Source organism: Nanorana parkeri, unplaced genomic scaffold, assembly GCF_000935625.1.
Source record: "Nanorana parkeri isolate BGI_ZX_2015 unplaced genomic scaffold, ASM93562v1 scaffold516, whole genome shotgun sequence".
Classification (NCBI taxonomy): domain Eukaryota; kingdom Metazoa; phylum Chordata; class Amphibia; order Anura; family Dicroglossidae; genus Nanorana; species Nanorana parkeri.
The window spans coordinates 920,626-938,317 of NW_017306784.1; the positions used below are offsets into that span (position 1 = coordinate 920,626).

At 40.6% G+C, this 17,692-nt stretch overlaps 1 protein-coding gene across 1 annotated transcript in view; it reads right to left on the reverse strand.

Annotated features, from left to right (window-relative positions):
• Positions 1 to 233: 233 nt before the first annotated feature.
• LOC108790951 (complement decay-accelerating factor-like) overlaps positions 234 to 17,692 on the reverse strand; it is a 17,905-nt gene continuing 446 nt past the window's right edge. The window contains exons 2-6 of the mRNA XM_018561314.1: positions 14,961 to 15,137; positions 13,876 to 14,067; positions 12,929 to 13,025; positions 7,518 to 7,597; positions 234 to 443 (exon numbers count right to left, since the gene is read on the reverse strand). Coding sequence (XP_018416816.1) covers positions 250 to 443; positions 7,518 to 7,597; positions 12,929 to 13,025; positions 13,876 to 14,067; positions 14,961 to 15,137 — 740 coding nt within the window. The 3' untranslated portion in view covers positions 234 to 249. The remainder of the gene's footprint in view (positions 444 to 7,517; positions 7,598 to 12,928; positions 13,026 to 13,875; positions 14,068 to 14,960; positions 15,138 to 17,692) is intronic.

Here is a 17,692-nt window from a genome sequence, read left to right on the forward strand (position 1 = left end):
TAAATCCTTGCCAAAATATTAGGTAGCAAAAAATTAGCAAACTCTACCTATAAAAAAAATTTAGCTGAATGATTCCCCCTCTTTGTTGAAACATGATGAACTTAAGTGCAGAAAATGCCCACAGCAGCTTTATAAATATGATTACAAAAACAGATGATTAATTTGGGTGTTTTATATATAGACCCCTTTGCTTTTCTTCCTTTCCTCAGTAACAAGAAGGTAATAATGTGACATTTTGTGTGTTGCCTCTTAGTTGTCTGTCTCTCCTTGCCAAGTTGTAAACTCAGCACTCAGTTTTTTCTTCTTAATTTCAATATCCAGCTTTAGGTTCTCGATCTGAAGGAAGAGGTACTGCACCTGCAGATACTTGATCCACTCATCTGGGGTCGATGTACACTTTCTTGCTTCTTCTTGCAGTTCCCAAATGTTATCACATATGGATGCTGGGAGAGGGGATATTAATAAGGTTAATACATAAATGTGACATCAATTTGGTCAGCAAAAAAAAAAATGTCCGTTTGGTTAGTCGCATACATTGCAATGATTTTGGCAAACTCAATAGCAAAAAATCAGTGATTTAGACAAATGTAACCTGTGATCCATTTTGCAGTGGGAAAATTGCTGTTACCATTTACACATTTTCCAAAAAATAAAAGTTTGAGTTTCTTTTGTTGAAAAAGGAAAGCAGGAAATGTCCATCCTAATGACTCCGGCCTTAAGAAGTTTAATTTTTTTGGGGCGCTATAGTGTGAAGATTAAGCACTCTGGATGGGGTAATTTATTCGGAGCCGCAAGTGAGCACACACCAACAGAATACATCCACGCACATAAACATTACACTGAGTGGCCAGATTATTATGACCACCCCATCAGTACTTCGTTGGGCCACGAGATGACTCCACAAGATGACTTCGTTGGGCCGCCTTGTGACTCCACGCGATGTTGAAAGGTGATGCGAGGAATCGGACATTGCGCTGTTGCCCTTCTGTTTTGTACCAGTCTTGCCACTCTCCGTTCTGCCCTAACATTGACTAGTCACTGACGGCCACAATTCGCACGTTCAGACCCAGATTTTCAGCTGACAGTCCAGTCAACTAGTTTATTCAGTCCTACTGTTTTTTTTATTTTTATGAATCAATTTCTCTATTTTTGTTGTTGATAATCTTATGTACTTGTTGGTATCAAAGAAGGGGCTCAATCCATAAATGTAACTTGATTATACCTCAGTTTAGCTTCCCATTCAGAGGTCTTCAGAAATCCCCCCCATTTTCATCTAGCTGCAAAAGGTCCAGAACTGTGGCCATAGAGTTGTCATTTTCCTGCTTTTTGGCCATAATTTGTTTCCCACAAAATACCCATGCAACTTGGTAAAAGCTTTTGGTTTTTCCACCACACATTTGATGGGGGTCTGCCTTATTTCTAAGTTGTTGCATCTGAACTCCATCTTTTCCCTCTTCTCCTCACACATACCGTATAGCAAAGATAAGGATTTACTCTATTACCATTTCTACTTCCTTCTTTGCGTTTCCCCCTTTAGCTCAATAAAAGCAATAAACAGCAATAAAACTGAAAGCTTGACCAGGAGGCCAGTAAATACTGACTTTCACATAAAAATGAGGGGAATAACAATACTGATATAACACCTTACTGCTGACAAAGATTGTGCGCTGCTCAATAGTACTGAGCTTGTAAAAATTCTTCTCGGATGCCATTCCACTACCAGGTCTAAAACCGTTCTCCATTGTTGTAATGCAATCAATTGCTACTTTATGTTGCTTGCAGAAGTGTTCAAGTATGAACAATCGTGGAATGGTAACTCCTAGTGCTTGTGCAAACCTATTATAAAAGTTTGCAGCATGTGACTTGTCAGTGCTGCACACGTATCTGCTCATGCCCAGGCTTGGACACTATACCAAATTTAAAAAAAGAAAAGGGCCAAAGATATTACATGCTGTTGCAAGTGTAGAGTGGTGACTACTTTTGCCTACTTCTGTACCTCTTTTCTTTTCGTTTTTAAAGTTCATCACCCAGTGGATCCAACTACTTTTCCTATACTATATTATTGGCACCAGTTGCTGAATCACAAGAAGAGCTGTACTTGTGGTAATAGATGCTCCATGCCCATCCTCACCCGAGCTTGGCATTTGAAAATTCCAGCAGTTTGTTTTGGATTAATGGGCTGGCTGGTACTTTCAAACATATTGGGAATAACATATATTTGTGCTGTAGCTGCTGCCTGCCCTGTCACTCATTTTTCTTTTGGAAGAAAAATTAGTGGAAGAGGCACTAGGAAGCTGTGACATGGTTCTGGACTTGTAAAGCACTCTGCTGTCAACAAACCAGTACAATAGATGTCTGTGAAGCACCACAACCAAAGCCCAGTGCCTGAGGGTCACATTACAGGCAGTGCAAAACACAGAAGTTTGCCAGCACACGTACCAGCTAGCCTGCAACAAACCAAATTGCACTGTCTAACAGTATGCATTAAAAACAAATTTTAGTTGCATATCTTGCGCAAAATATGTGTGAAAACACCATACTACACAGAGGAGCCTTGGCGAGGCAGTGTGGCTTCCACATATTTTGCGCAAGATGTGCAGCTAAAACCTCTGTTTTTAACGCATACTGTTAGACAGTGTAATTTGTTTTGTTGCAGGCTAGCTGGTAAGTCTGCTAGGAAACTGTGGCTTGCATTGCTGTAAGCCCTTCCATGTGCACCTTGCTATTAAGGCTAGTTATAAATTGTACGGTTGCCATTTGTTTCTAACATTACAGGCAGGCCCCCAAATCTTCAGACCAGCAGGGTCCAGGTATAGCCTCCAAAGCAGTCCCAGGGATAAGTCTATCTGTCACATATCTTGGTTAAGACCGAGCTAATGACTGGGCTTTCCCTTTCACCTCTTGTCCAATACCTGGAAGTGATGACAGGGAGGGCAGAGACACTAGGATTAAACTGAAGCATGATGGTTAGGGGCACAGTTAAAGTGGTTTGGCCTGTAATGTTTTTTTCTGTTTGCCAGTGTCTACCTCCTGAAAGCAGCAACACAACACAAACCTCTGATTTACTATATCTTTGTGTTCCCTTAATGAACGATAAAGAAAAAACATTTGTCACTTTGCACAAAAGAAAAAAAAATATCTTGGGTGGAGTTCCACTTTAGTTTTGGTACTTTAGTCCCCAACCCCAGCGACCACTTACTGTATATTTCAAACTAACAAAGTAATTGCAAAAAGAATAGTGTATTGGCTTATTTCTTTATTCTAAAACAAATTATGGAAAATAGTAAACTCTGTGAGGAAAATAAACTGGCTGTAACATACAGTATAATACCTGAACAACCATGATAGCCACGAATATCTTTCATTTCAGGTGGCCTGTATTGTTACTGCTTGTTATCTATTTTCAAAATATTTAGATGTCTTAAAACTACCAGATACAATATCTCAAACTATCACTGCCAATTTCACATTTCACATTTGTGGAAGGAATGGTATTTCAGGGAAGGCAACATTCCTTTCTCCAGCAGGAAGATAGATGCTGTATATTCTTCACTGGCATGCAAAACTAACTGCCTCATTTTAGTCCTGTACATTCTCAATTCAATTAACAGCCCAAAAGCATTTTTCAGAAGAGGCTTCTTTTTAATGTAATTTAGTGCCAGTGTTGATCCACACTAAGCACTTCCTCAGCTATAGAATACCTTTAACTTGGATTAAAATAATAAATTTGCTCAACTTCTGAAACTCAGCAGAACTGGATCATACAGTCTGTAGCCAGGGCCGGATTTACTCTCTTATTTCTTTAATTTTTCTTTAATTATTTTTTTATCAATTTTTTTTCCACTTAACTTCATTGCTATCACACAGGAGCTAACAATCTCCTGTGTGATAGCAATTGGAGGTGACAGGTTCTCTTTATCGAACCCGTCACCTCCAGGACAAGAGTTCTAGCACTTTGCTAGAACTCCTGTGACAGCAGAGGGGAAAACGGCTCTCCCCTCTCACTACACGGAGCGGCAGGGTTACTTTTATCCCTGCCGCTCTGCTCACCGCATCGACGGCAGCTACTCTGAGCAGAGACTCGGCGGCTGGGGGAGGACGGAGCCCGGTGGACGATGCAAGCGAGGAGAGTGGTAGGTGCAGGGGGGGGGGCGGGCTGCAAACTTATTATATGTGATCTCGGCGATCACTTGTAAACGTACACGTCTTCCCCACACTGTATGTTCCGGGCATCGGGGGATTCCACACCGGTGCCGCCCCCCATCTCCCTGCCGCCCCGGCCGGCCCTCGGTGGCCTTGTGAGGAATCCGGGCCTGTCTGTAGCTGCAGCATTATACTTTATTTGATGATGTTTTATCACAGGTTATTTCCTCCAATTTTCTTCTTGTACTTTTCTTTCCCTTCCCTTCAACTTTTAAAAATCATAAATGTATATCCCACTAAAACACTAGACATGCCCTAGTAACATGTAAATACAAAAGGGTGGAAGAAGAAAAAAAATATCTCCAAAGTGATGCGAAATCCCCTCTGACAGCTGTCACTTGAGCGCGTGTCCCCGTATTTCTGTACTGGTGAGAACTGTAACATTTTGCATTTCCTATTACTTTCTGTCCCAGTAACAATGGTCACAATTGGACAGTGGTCACAATAGAGAGGGAGAGAGAGAGAGGGAATAAAGGCAAATGGGTTATTCAGTTTGCAAGAGAATTTTCTCCTAGCTTAGTGAATGCGGTGAAAATTCACTTTGCAAAGAATACCCAATCATGAGCAAGGAAAATGGAAAACACAGTATTTTTGATTGCACGTAAATGGATAGTGGAAGTCAGCAGAGCTTCACCTCATTGACCAGGCTAAAGGTAACATTCCCTTACAAAGCAAACAGTCGATTTGGTTTTAGTAAATCAACTATAATCTTTAATCTGGATATACAGACAGTAATAAAAAGATGCAATGGAGATATTAGAAAGGTTTATCTGTTCTACAGCTCCAAAATATGGACACACCTCTATTTCTGATATCTTCATTGCATTTTCATTTGTAGGATTACAAATTACCCTAATGAGTGGCAAACCATATCTTCTTCTTAGTAATAAAAGCTGACCAGGATTTTAACGTTTCCCTTCCAAAGAGTGATAGAGGGTTAGAACCTCTGTCAAGTTTTACTTGTCCTCTGTGTCGCTATTTGGGAAATTGGGATGGATTTTATCTGCGTCTGAGCGCGAACACCCAGACTCGCATGGATGTGCACTATGACAGCGTACAGCTGCGTCCTCCCATAGGGAAGAACAGGCTGCTGCGTGCAATAGCACACAGCACCTGTCCCTCCCGGGAATGGCCCGATACGGGCATGCACGGACTTGTACTGCCTGAGTTTACCTCTGTGAATGAGGCCATAATCAATTGGGCAGGTGCCAGCCAGCAGAGGGAATAAGGGGAAATCCCCCTGAGGAAAACTGAGCGAAAATGTTCAAGTTAAAGAGTGAGATAGTTAGAATTCAGGATCTGTCTCTGTCCCCATCAGGGAGATATCCTTCCTCTTCCTATGCAGGTGATGGGTGTCAGACAGAACAGAAAGAAAAGACATCTCCTATATAAGGAAACAGACAGCATTTCAAATCTGAACCATGTTCTAGCACAGTGGGAGGCAACTTCAGCAGTTCAGCTGTTGAGCTCATGGGCATTGCAAGACTCTGACAGCCACAGGCATGATTTCCAGAGGTATGATGGGATATGGATAGCTGTAAAAAAAAAAAATCAAGGCAACTGGACGCTGGTCATTCCACCAGGTTTCTCAATTCAGAATGAATTATACAAAAATTATCTTGGAATAAGTATGGTGAATATTGCTCCAATCCACATAATCTGTTAAACATAACCAGCATTGGGTCAGAGACCTCATGGAGGCAAGGTGTTGATTGCATTTGCATAATTGGAGCTAGCAGGTGTTTACCCACCAGAGAGAAAAATACAGCACGTCCAGTTGCCCTGATTAATTTTTTTACAGATATAAAAACAATATGTGATCAGTGCCAGTAAATAAATGCAAATAAGAGCTAATAGGCACTCAAGATAAATAACAAATATCTAAAACATGTATAACAATCATGTGTCAAGCTAAATAAATAATTAGGTGAAATATGTGATATAACGATAAGATATATGAGTATATGCTTTAAAAATATATACAAAAGGGCATATTAAAACATGAAAAGATGTGAACAGAGTGATTTATTACACTGTTCACATCTTTTCATGTTTTGATATGCTCTTTTGTATATATTTTTAAAGCATATACTCGTATATCTTATATTTATATCACATATTTCACCTAATTATTTATTTAGCTTTGCACATGATTGGTATACATTTTTTAGATATACCATGACCTGGATGAATGAGAACCTTCACAGACAGGTGGAATTTGTAATTTCAGCACAGCTGGAGTGCCAGGGTTGCCTACTACTGTGCTATCCCTTTGTCACTCTAGCCAAATATGTTTTGGAGTTGAGCTTTAAAGAATGAATACCACCCTTAAAAATGCAAAGCTGAGAAAAACAAGGGCGGTAGCTGCATTTCTTATGTTTTCCTTTCCATTGTATAACCTTGCTATAAAAATGCAACATTTACAGTAGGTCAATCAATCTAACATCTATGGAAGCACCCACACCTGTTGGTGCACACAGTTTTTTCTGATTCCAATATCTTTTTTTACTGCTTTTAAACATTGTCATTTTGAAAAGAACAACCTTTGTTAAACCTACGTTTCTATAGTGTCTTATCGTTTGAAAGGCAGATTTTTTTCCAGCATGAGACAAGCTTTCAGCAGCCAACACTATAGGTTTTTGTACCAACGTCACAAAATCCAGTTATTATCACAAGTGACACTTACAGCATATATAATGTCTAAGCTTTTCTTTTTACAGGGTTATTCACAAAAGGTTGAAGAGTTTGGAGAAGGCAGGAGAAGTGAACAATCTAGGACAACATAGCTAATTTGGAAAAGTTCTCCAATTCAGCTCACTTTCTAGTTTAGCTCTGTTGTCCTAGGTTGGTCACTTCTCCTGTCTTCTCCAAACTCTTCACCCTTTTGTGAATAACCCTGTTAATATTTGGATGGAGTGGAGAACAGTTTAAACCCCCTATTAAGCCAATTGTGTCCCAGTCTCTTCACTTCCTATCTTGTAGACTTAACAGGGGTTAGGAATTGAAGGAAATACAGCTGTCACCATAACACATTTCCTCATTGCAAGATTTCTCCTAGTTCTGTTTTTTCATCACTTTCAGTCCCACTGACCATGGTCACTATGATCAACAGAGAGGGTAAGAGGGTAATCTCTCCAGCGGCGACACAGACAGCAATAAAGATTGTCAGAGATTCTAACACGTCACTACCCTATTCCAAACTGAAAACAAAAGTTTTGGCTTTAATACATTATTACTTTAATACATCCGTCAACATAGGTATTAGTGAATACATTCATTTACTTGTATTAGTTAAACCTGTATTGTTGCTTTACCTTTACACACTGGGGATGAACCATTCCAAGTTCCATCTGCTTGACAGTACCTGAAGTCCTGTCTTGAAATCATAGTATGTCTGGAATGTTGTATTATAATCAATTAGTCAACTCTGGTAACAGTCAGTCTTAATCACAACACATAAGTTTGCCAATAGCAATTTTTAATGTTATTTCAAGTCAAGAGCTTGCAAACTATGGCATAAAAGTTAGCTTATAGGTTTGCAAAATTTTAAATTAGATACTAGTCATTAGATTTGTGTGGTCATAGATATTACAATTTTAGGGCCATATTCTAAATCAGCTCAAATGCTGAAACATAAATAGGTGCATTATTTTGCATAGCTAAATGACCTTTTAGGAAAATTGCTTGAAAGTTTTAGCGACAGTACACTTTTTTTCTTTTCTTTGGTATATATTTTTTTACATTAAAAAAAACAGCCATTCAGAATACAGTATAAGGAAAAAAACAATTGTGCAATGTATCTTTAACGTGTTCAATTTTATATTTGGACTTTTACATTTTAGTCCAAAAGAAAGCTCAAAAAATAAACAAAATTCAGCCATTTATAGCCATCATAAAATAAATAAACACATAAGCGCCAGCAGCATGAGTCAGGGATGAGAGGGGGAGATCTTCAGTGTAATACTCTTTTAGGGCTGCTCTCGCAGGTTAGGGGAACCACAAAACTGAAATACAAAACAGAGCGCCTCCATCGTGTAAAACTTTTGAATAAAAGGGAATAAAAACAGTTGGAAATGTACTCGCAAAGCGAGATAGGTAACGGGCATAAACAGATCAGGTAAAACAGACTTAGCCAGCCGGCTATCTGTCCTTCTTGGTTGATGTGTTTCTGAGGTCCCGCCTCCTTCATCAGAACCAATAGAGAGTTTAGAAAGTATCTCTATATATAACGGTATAGCGGCCAGTCATAGGCTGGAATTCCACATTAGACCACCTGCGGCCATGGGGGTAATTATGATAATTGGGCCTCACACCCCAGCGCAGCCTCACCTGAGAATTTGTATATACCTGTATGTATATATATTTTTTATATACAAGAAGCCGCAAAAGATGTGACATACAAATTGTACATATTGAATCAATGCCATTTAAATGTTTAAATGCTTAGAGGAGAACTATGGGGTCCGGGCTTTTCCCCATAGTTCTCAGGGTAACGGGAGGACACAAACTATCCTCCCATCACCCTAGGCTCAGTATACCGCGAGCTACAGCTCGCGGTATACTGAGACGCCGGAGCGGATCCCGACATCGATGTCGAGATCCGCCCAGCTGCGTGAGTGACAGCTGGCTCTGCCTATCTAGAGGCAGAGCCAGCTGTACCCACCCCCTCCCCCGTCCATTCCGCCAGTCAGCGCTGGGTAGAAAGGAATCCAACCCCTCCCCTGTCACGCAGAGAGCCGTGACAGGATCGAGAGGTGAGTGAACCCGGTATGTGTTCGCTCACCTCCCGATCTACTGAGCCGACCTGTGACAGTCTCATTGTCACAGGTCGGCTAGAACTATGAGGTGAGTGAAAAGCACTCACCTCATAGTTCTCCTTTAATCAAATACGATCGACTTCAGGTCAGGTGGATTAATTGTTAACACTCAAAGCCTGCTGGAAACAAGATTCCATTTAAAAATGAGAACCTATGTAAAAGTAAAACACAAGCAGGGTTAGCGCTGAAGAATGAAAGCCTGAGAGGATATAACTTGTAACAACATTGTAGCTGGCAAAGTCTGTTTTCCCTGATCTGTTTATGCCTGTTACCTATCTCCCTTTGTGAGTACATTTCCAACTATTTTTATTCTCTTATCAAAAAGTTTAACATGATGGAGGCGCTCTCTGCGTTTTGTAGTCCATCATAAAATACCTAAAACCACTTTTAACCACTGTAATCTCATCTTCCCCACTGATCTATTTGGCAAACTTACATGAAACAAAATTGGACGATTTCTGTATAGAGTCTCTGGAAAAAAACATCTGTTACAAGTTTCATTTGGTTTTAAAAGTTTAAGAACCATAAAGAACCACAAGAGATCTGGAAAGCATGAACTTTGTTTTCCAGATCAAATGCTCCAGTTTCTAGGTCTAAAATGCTGGAGTTTAGATGGAATGAGAGTGAGATTACTACCCAGTGCACCTGCATTGCAGGGCACCCCAATGCACTGCTGTGCCTTAAATAAATGGACTGCCCTAATGTACATTAAAATGCATGCGGTTAATACGTTGCAGCAGACCAGCAGGTGTGAATGTGCTCTTAGTAATAGTTGGTTTTGCATTAAAGTTTATATGAAATTTTAATCATTTTATACAGTACTTTAAGGATTTAAATGTCTGAGAGATTACATTGACTCCTACACTGAAATCGTATGGAGAGAGAGTTCAAATAGCATACATTCTTCTTGAACAGTTAGCATGTAACCCATTTGTGCAGTCTTCTAGCTTGTAAGATCACAAAATATTAAAAATCATCTTTAGTTTCTACAATAATGACTGACAAGTGAAAATTCAGTAAATACTAATCTGTGTGAGGGGGCAACTTTTTTTAAGAATGATTGTGGAGGACATGCAACTGTTCAAGGGCTCATATATAGAAAGTCATACCTACCAAGTGAGCAGTAGGACCATTATATTATACATGATGAGGTAGCTGTGTGGGGATGGATTGTTTGATAAATTGGTATTCCAGTGGTATTCCAGGGTGGTCGACAGTGTCAAAAGCAGCAGAAAGGTCTAATAGCAAGAGTAAGGAATAGTGGCCATTGTTTTTAGCTGTTAGCAAGTCATTAGTGAGTTTTAGGAGGGCGGCTTCAGTGGAGTGTTGGGGGTGAAAGCCGGACTGTAAGGGATCGAGAAGGTTGTCATCGGTAAGGTGGCATATGGGAAATGAGGCGGGGGACCTCCAACAATCCATCCACACTGTAGCTCAAGCCTGCAGGCAGGAGTTTTAAAAGCTCTGTGACCAAGGAATCAACTCCCTAACTTCTATTAGCCTTAGACTGGTCAGACAGGGTTTGACAGATCAAGTTCAGTGCTAAAACAAGTTGCGGCACAAGTCCTTCCAGTAAGAACAGGACTCTGAGAGGGCCTCCAGCCATTTGACAGGTGCATTCTCCCCTGGAATGGTACATAATTAAAATGGGATACTGCTAGATCTACAGATAGAGCAGGCCACTTTTTAACAAAGTTCTCCATAAACAGGTGCAGGACCAATAGTTGTCCTAGGAGATACAAACATCTTGTCAGGATGTTTCCAGTCTCCATAGAGAAAGACTGAGAACAACAGACATACTGAACAACAACAAAGAGCGTAACCCAATGCCCAAAGGTCCCATTCCAGGCTACCCCTGCAACGACCAGATCAGCAGGGTCTGAATTCACCACTCCAAAGTCAGACTCAGGAAAAGCTGATCCATATAGCTGTTAGGTAGAGACCAGTTTAAGCAGCGATTTGTAGCAGTAATCTTGAATGGAAAAAGCCAGAAAAGGAAGGTAAAAAAAGGTTGAACTTTTCTCAGCAGCACTGAAGAAAAGATGGCCATCCTCCTAGGACACAACTAGCAAAAAACTGAGGCATGCTAGGAGGGGGAAGGGTCATCCTGGGTTGACCGATAATGTTTCTGGTTTGCCAATATTAAGTCCTTTTTGTAGGTGGCAGTCTAACCTGACATTACAAGACCTCGTGTTTGGGATGAGAAAGAAATTCACTTCTAGTGGTGTGAACTGTAAACTAAATCAGCTTCCTGCATGTAATGGAGATGAATAGGAAAAGACCTGTTTATAGTCCACACCACCATGTAGTTCACCATCATGAGCGCAGCCTAGGTGATAACCCCAGCTCCCTCCATATATACAGTGAAGTGAGTGAGCAATGCCACCCAGGGACGGAAAGTCCTTTTTTTGCAGGATAACCTTGTGAAAGTAATGGAAAAAAATCCTGAAGATCAGTAATGTAGGCACCACATCTAAAAACTAGTAATAGCTGCAATATATTACATCTTTGGTTTTGGATTTAGGAAGGCTTTAATACAAGGAAAGACCATGCAACCTAAGTGTGCACAAATTACAATGAAGATGTTTATGTTGCAGCTTTTCCTGACATAGAGCATTTAAAGTGTCACATGAGGACTAAATCTAAATTCTTGCTTAAAGAAGAACTATGAGGTGAGTGAAAAATCAGTCAGCCTCAGTTTGAGCCGGCGTGTGACAATGAAACTGTCACACGTCTGCTCAATAGATCGGGAAGTGAGAGAACACATAATGTCACTCGCTCACTTCTCGATCCTGTGCCTGCAGAGAGCCGTGACTGTCATGGCTCCCTGCAGGGATTCCCCCCCCCCTCCCCTATCCGATCCTCCAGCGCTGACTGGAGGAACGGACGGGGCAGGAGGCGGGTACAGCTGGCTCTGCCTCTAGATAGGCAGAGCCAGCTGTCACTCACGCAGCTGGGTGTATCCAGACAGTATTGTCTGGATCCGTCCCGGCTGCGGCGTCTCAGTATACATGCGAGCAGTAGCTGAAGTCCATCTAAATTTACTAGTGTACCTAACACTTCCCCCTTCACAGACTGACAATGCTGATGACCAAAGGTGGCTACATTACTCTCCATTGATACAGTGGAACTGTGAGTTTTACCATTCTAAGACAAACTGTTATTGGCTGGATCACAAGGTTAAACCCCCCCAAACAAAAAACAAACAAATGTATCCACCACATCTAAGGTGTGGCATGCTACAGTATATTCATTTTTTGCTTTTGGGTTTAGATACGCCATTGCAGTCAGACTTCACCACATTTGTTTGTGCCTGCTTTTCCAGAGAGCTGTAAAGAATAATATTTGGAACAAGGGAACACCTGACCTGGGTTATTCAGAAAATAGGATACTGATATCCTTGAATATTTAGACTAGGTTCATACTAGGGCGATCCATGACTGCGTGGCAATTGTGCACGAAACCGCGCGGGTGGCCACGCGGTCACAAAATCACACACCACAACTGATCCCGCTGGGCGGTGCCAATATTTTCTAATGTCGCGGTCGCACCAGGCATATCGTGCAATTTCACGCCGCAATACCGGCGGTGCAATCGCGCACGATCACGGTTGAAAAATCCGCGTGGTGCGTGTTGCACACAAAGGTATATGTACCTTTTTTCAGCGCTTGCAGCATGGATATAACCCCATTGAAATCAATGGGGTTGCGTGGCAATCGCTGTGTGCAATCGCAAGGTATGTGAACCTAGCCTTAGCAAGAGGTTAAGAAAAGAATGCCAGGATGAAAATCAGAACTACTCAACGGGTTTGATGTGTTTCAAACATTTTTTATTTTTATCTCTTGACTTTTTTAAACATTTGACAAATTATCTAGACCTATTACCACATAATAAAACAATAATACACTTACCCGGCTTTACATGTATAGTTTACTCTTGATTCAAACAAAAAGTCTTTAGCATGCATTTGTCCATAAGGAATTTCTCCTGGGTGGCCACATGAGGTGCCTGCAACAAAGAAATACATTTTCATGTTTAGGTTCTGTTTGCTTTTACACACTACTGCTACATACTACCCTACTGTATATTAAAGATAAAAAAGCTGAATTGATTAATACTTTTTATACACACATGCCAACTTCCTATTTTTTAGGATACTTCCGCTACCACTACAGAAGTAAATATTATTTTACATTTTTCATACAATGAAGTGTATTCTGCAACTTAGTTTCGGTGACGATTTTATTTTGTTATAGATGACGTACACAAAAAAAATGGGTTGCCTCTGTCAAAAATGTATTTTGCAATTTAAAGAGCCCCTGTTATAAGAAATATATGGGTGCTACCTTGACCAACCTCTTTCTAAAAATACTTGTTACCTGGCTGTGTCTGGTCTGAATACTTCATGGACTTGTTCTGGGTCAGTGACTCCACAAATGTGTATATAATTTAATTTAATTAGAATAGAGATCAATTAAATAAGAATTACAATACAGATCAATCTTTTAATTTCTCACTAACTATTTTACACCTATGCTTAGAATTAACTGAGATTGCTTATTGTCATTGGTTGGTGTACAGGACATAAATATATTATCTGTATCACATATCTGAAAGTGTATCCCCCAGCATAGTTGTATATATGCTAGCCCAGCGCGAGATGAAAAGTACATATGCATAATCTTTCATTTCTTAATACAACTGATATGCTCTAAGGTGCCTGTGTCAGGTGATTCATTTATACCTATATTTCTTGATTGGAGGCAATATTCTACACTTACCAGTATAAGGTATATTGAGCACATACAAATAAATCTAGTGGTAAGGTATTTTAAGCACTCTTGATTTACAGACTTACGTTTACAAAACACTTCAGGTTCTGACCATTTAAGGTCTTCGTGACAAATAATTTCATTGCTTTTATTTTTTGCAGAAACATAGCCTAGTCGGCACTCATATTTCAAGGCTGTACCAACTTTAAAATACTGGCTTTGAGGACACGATTTTTTCAGCAATCCATATTCAAGTTCAGGGGGGGACTTGCAGACGGCTGTCAAAAAATCAAAACAAAAACCAAGCATTAAAAAAAACACTTATTTTCAGAAACTCAAAGAATCCATAAGCATAGAATTCTATTGGAGAGGCAGTAAATAAAGAGGTCTCTAATACATTACCTCTGTATTGTTCAAAAATGTTTATTATTAATAGAAATGTGCACCAAGAAAATCTTTGTTCTTCTTTTGCTGATTAAACACAAACACACACGCAATGTTATGCTCTAGCTAAATATTTTTAAGATATCCTATAAGAAGACTTTCATATTTTTATACCATCATTTGTTTTAAAAATAGAATGTATTGTACCAGGGGCGTAACTAGAAATCACATGGCCCCGTGGCAACATTTTCTATGGGGCCCTGTGATTTCTATTTACGCCCCTTGCAGAGCCCACCTAAGATCTCACAGCCTACCTGAGAGTGACCCTGCAGAGCCCTCCATAGACTTTCTACGGTGGGCTCTGCAGGGTCTCACTTGGGCTGGTAACACTGCTGTACACCTCTTACCTGTTAGCCCTGATCCACTGTCAGCCTCCTACACCGCTGGGCCCTGCCTCCTCCTTCGCTGCCGCTGGTTACAGCATGTAGCCACGCAGGCACAGTGGCAGTAGTTTTTTTTTTTTTTTGACAAGGATTCCACGGCGCAAGCACAGTAGCTCCATCTGGTTTAGATCTCCGACTGGCAATCACCGGATGTGACATCACCAGTCGGAGAACTCAACAAGTGAGAACCTTTTGATAGAACACCGGGCCCCGGCCTCCTCCAAAGCAGCTGCTGGCTGTCACTGATTCAGCAGTGGCTGTGAGGAGGAACACGCTGCTGCACAGATCACTGACAGGTTGTCAGTGGGCAAAGAAAAATATCTAAGATTGCTTGTATTTCTTACCTTTACATACAGGTGCTCCAGATGTCCAGTTTCCTTCCTCTGTGCAAGATACTGAAGCTTCACCAACAAGCGTTAGGTTATCGCACTTGTAAGTCACTGAATCCTGGTACTTGTAGATTTCCTTTTTTGTGCTGTATGATCCATTTTCAAGATCATGAGGTGGTGGGCAGGTCTGAACTGTAATGAAATTCCAGAGAGCTGTATATTTGGTACAAAATGGCTAGCAAACTGCATATAAAATAAACATGCTAAAGTGGCAAAATGACCCATGTTATTATTCTGTAGCTGTGGTTTTTTTTAATTACATATAAACCTTATGTTTGACCTTAAAATAAATTATCTAACTAATCATTTAATTTGGCAAAACTGGATTTCTACTTTACTCAACACCAACCACAGCAACACTGCATGCTTATCCTTCAGTCATCACAACTGTGCTGTCTGGTTCTCATATATCTCAACACTATATTAACTCATATACTGTTGTGTATACAAAGTCTAGATAACTGGGCAGACTTAGTGTATGGCTTTTGGCAGTCTAGACTGCCATCTGGCTGCATTTTTTTATTGCCTCATGGATGGAAGAGGGCCATGATGGTAGTTTTACTAGCTCTCTGTGGAAGATCCTGCTCTTGCAGTGTTCTCCATGGTCTGAAGATGAACAGTCCTTAAACAGGGGCAGCCTTGTAGCACTAGGCCACACAGAGTCCCAGTCAGGACACTATCTGCATGAAATGTGAATGTTCTCCCTGCCCTTGTGTGGGTTTCCTCCAGGGACTCCAGTTTCCTCCCATGCTCCAAAGACATGCTGGTAGGTTAATTGGCTCCAGTATAAAATTGGCCCTAGCATGATATTGTACTGAGCATTCACATAGTGGCTGCCTCAGCAACTGCCCCAACAGCAGATTAAGTTCTCTGAGTCCCCAGGGAGAAGAGCGCTATATAAATACAGTTGTAACAACCTCTGCCAATCACACATAGTAGAAGCTGCAGGACTTAACAGAACATTTTACAATGTTGTCATCATCATTAAATCCAGGAGTGGACAATGATGGCCAAATCAGTATTACTACTGCCACTAAATGAATGACTTCCTGCTCCTTGGTTGCTAGGACATAACACAGGTGGTTGTCAGTGTCTTAGCAACCAAGGACATCATGCATGTTGCCTGGTATGAGCAGGAGGAGGGGGTGAACGCTTGCTGTCCCTCTTTTTCATGGCCATCCAGCTGCATGCTTGAATAAGGGTCTGGTATGGTGTTGGGGGGGGGAGAGAGACCACCCTTTTTTTCTTTGCCATTTTTAAAATACATATCAGATCCTTATCAAGGTTAAGGGTCTGAAACAGATTTTGTTGTGGGTTCCCCCTTACAAGCCATACCAGACATTTAGTGTAAGGGTCTGCTATAGATGTTAGTGGCAATTTAAATGGTATTATTTTTCATAGGAAGTGTAACTCTTACTAATGTACATTGTACAGATGTGCCGCTTCACATGCAGGTTTACAGAATCCCCCATTATGTTCTTTAATGGAACTGTGTAATTTTGATGTCGCCCTTTAAGCCTTTATAAACCAGCTGCTGAACATACATTTTTACATTTCTATTTAGCATTGGTACATTCGCCCTTCAGTGTCTAGCTACAGATGTCCTTTTTTTTCCTACAAGATTGCAACTTGGCACTGAAAAAGGCCAGACAAAATAACATTCTGTTAGCGGAGACTTCAGTGGGGTGTTCGGTGAATTTTCAGCAAACTGAACTTTGCTTGGTTTGCTCATCACTAGTCAATACTGCAAAAGAGGCTTTTGGATTTTATAAGCTCTTTTACAAAAAAAAAAACCCACACTATGTCAATCTCTTATGGCAGCAATGGTGTTCATTCTTCACCATTGGTGACCATGATTGTGCAAACATAGTTTTATAGGTACAAGTACTATATCATTTTAGCTTCTCAGGAGACATTTACTCTATCATTGACCACATTGGTATTCTTTAAACATTCCCCCAATTTCGGACCATTTCACTCAAACGTATGAGTACATTTTGTTGAGACATGGTGGGAGACGCTGCTGTTTTCATAGTAGGTCTGCCCCTTATTTCCATATACAGGAGGATTTGGCACAGGCAAACAAAAAAGCTGTTGGCCAGAGACAAAGATTTTCAGTGGGATCCTTTAACACTGGACCATCTTCAATAGGTAAATCTAGAGTGTTATTTGCAAAGCTGCTGAAGGCAGCCAAGTGAATAACCCAACCAAAGTGAAGTGATTAAATCTGAGTTTTTTCAAAGCTTTGTGGAAATGCATTGGAACCAACTGGAGATGACATTTCAGAGAAATGTTCCCACTCAACCCTATCAATCACTGGTACTTCCCAGCCTCTATGAACATTCCATACCCTTTACAGATCACACACAAATTAAATACTATAAATTTGGGAATAAACGTGGGGCACATTTAGTAAGTAGTAATAGTGCAACGCCCACATATCACTACAACTTTATATGATCCTAGCCCACAGATCCAACACTATAAAACCTATTACATTTCGTACGCCTCTCTTCTATCCCTTCCATCCCCAGTACAGCACTGAGTAAACCTTTCACAGAGGAAGAACTAGCACAAGCAAAACCACCCCTGGATTTACTCCCAAGCTGACAAATACTTTGAACAAATTGTAAGGGATGTAAAGGCACTGAATGTGAATGGGCCCTAAACCTTGAAAATGCAATGTT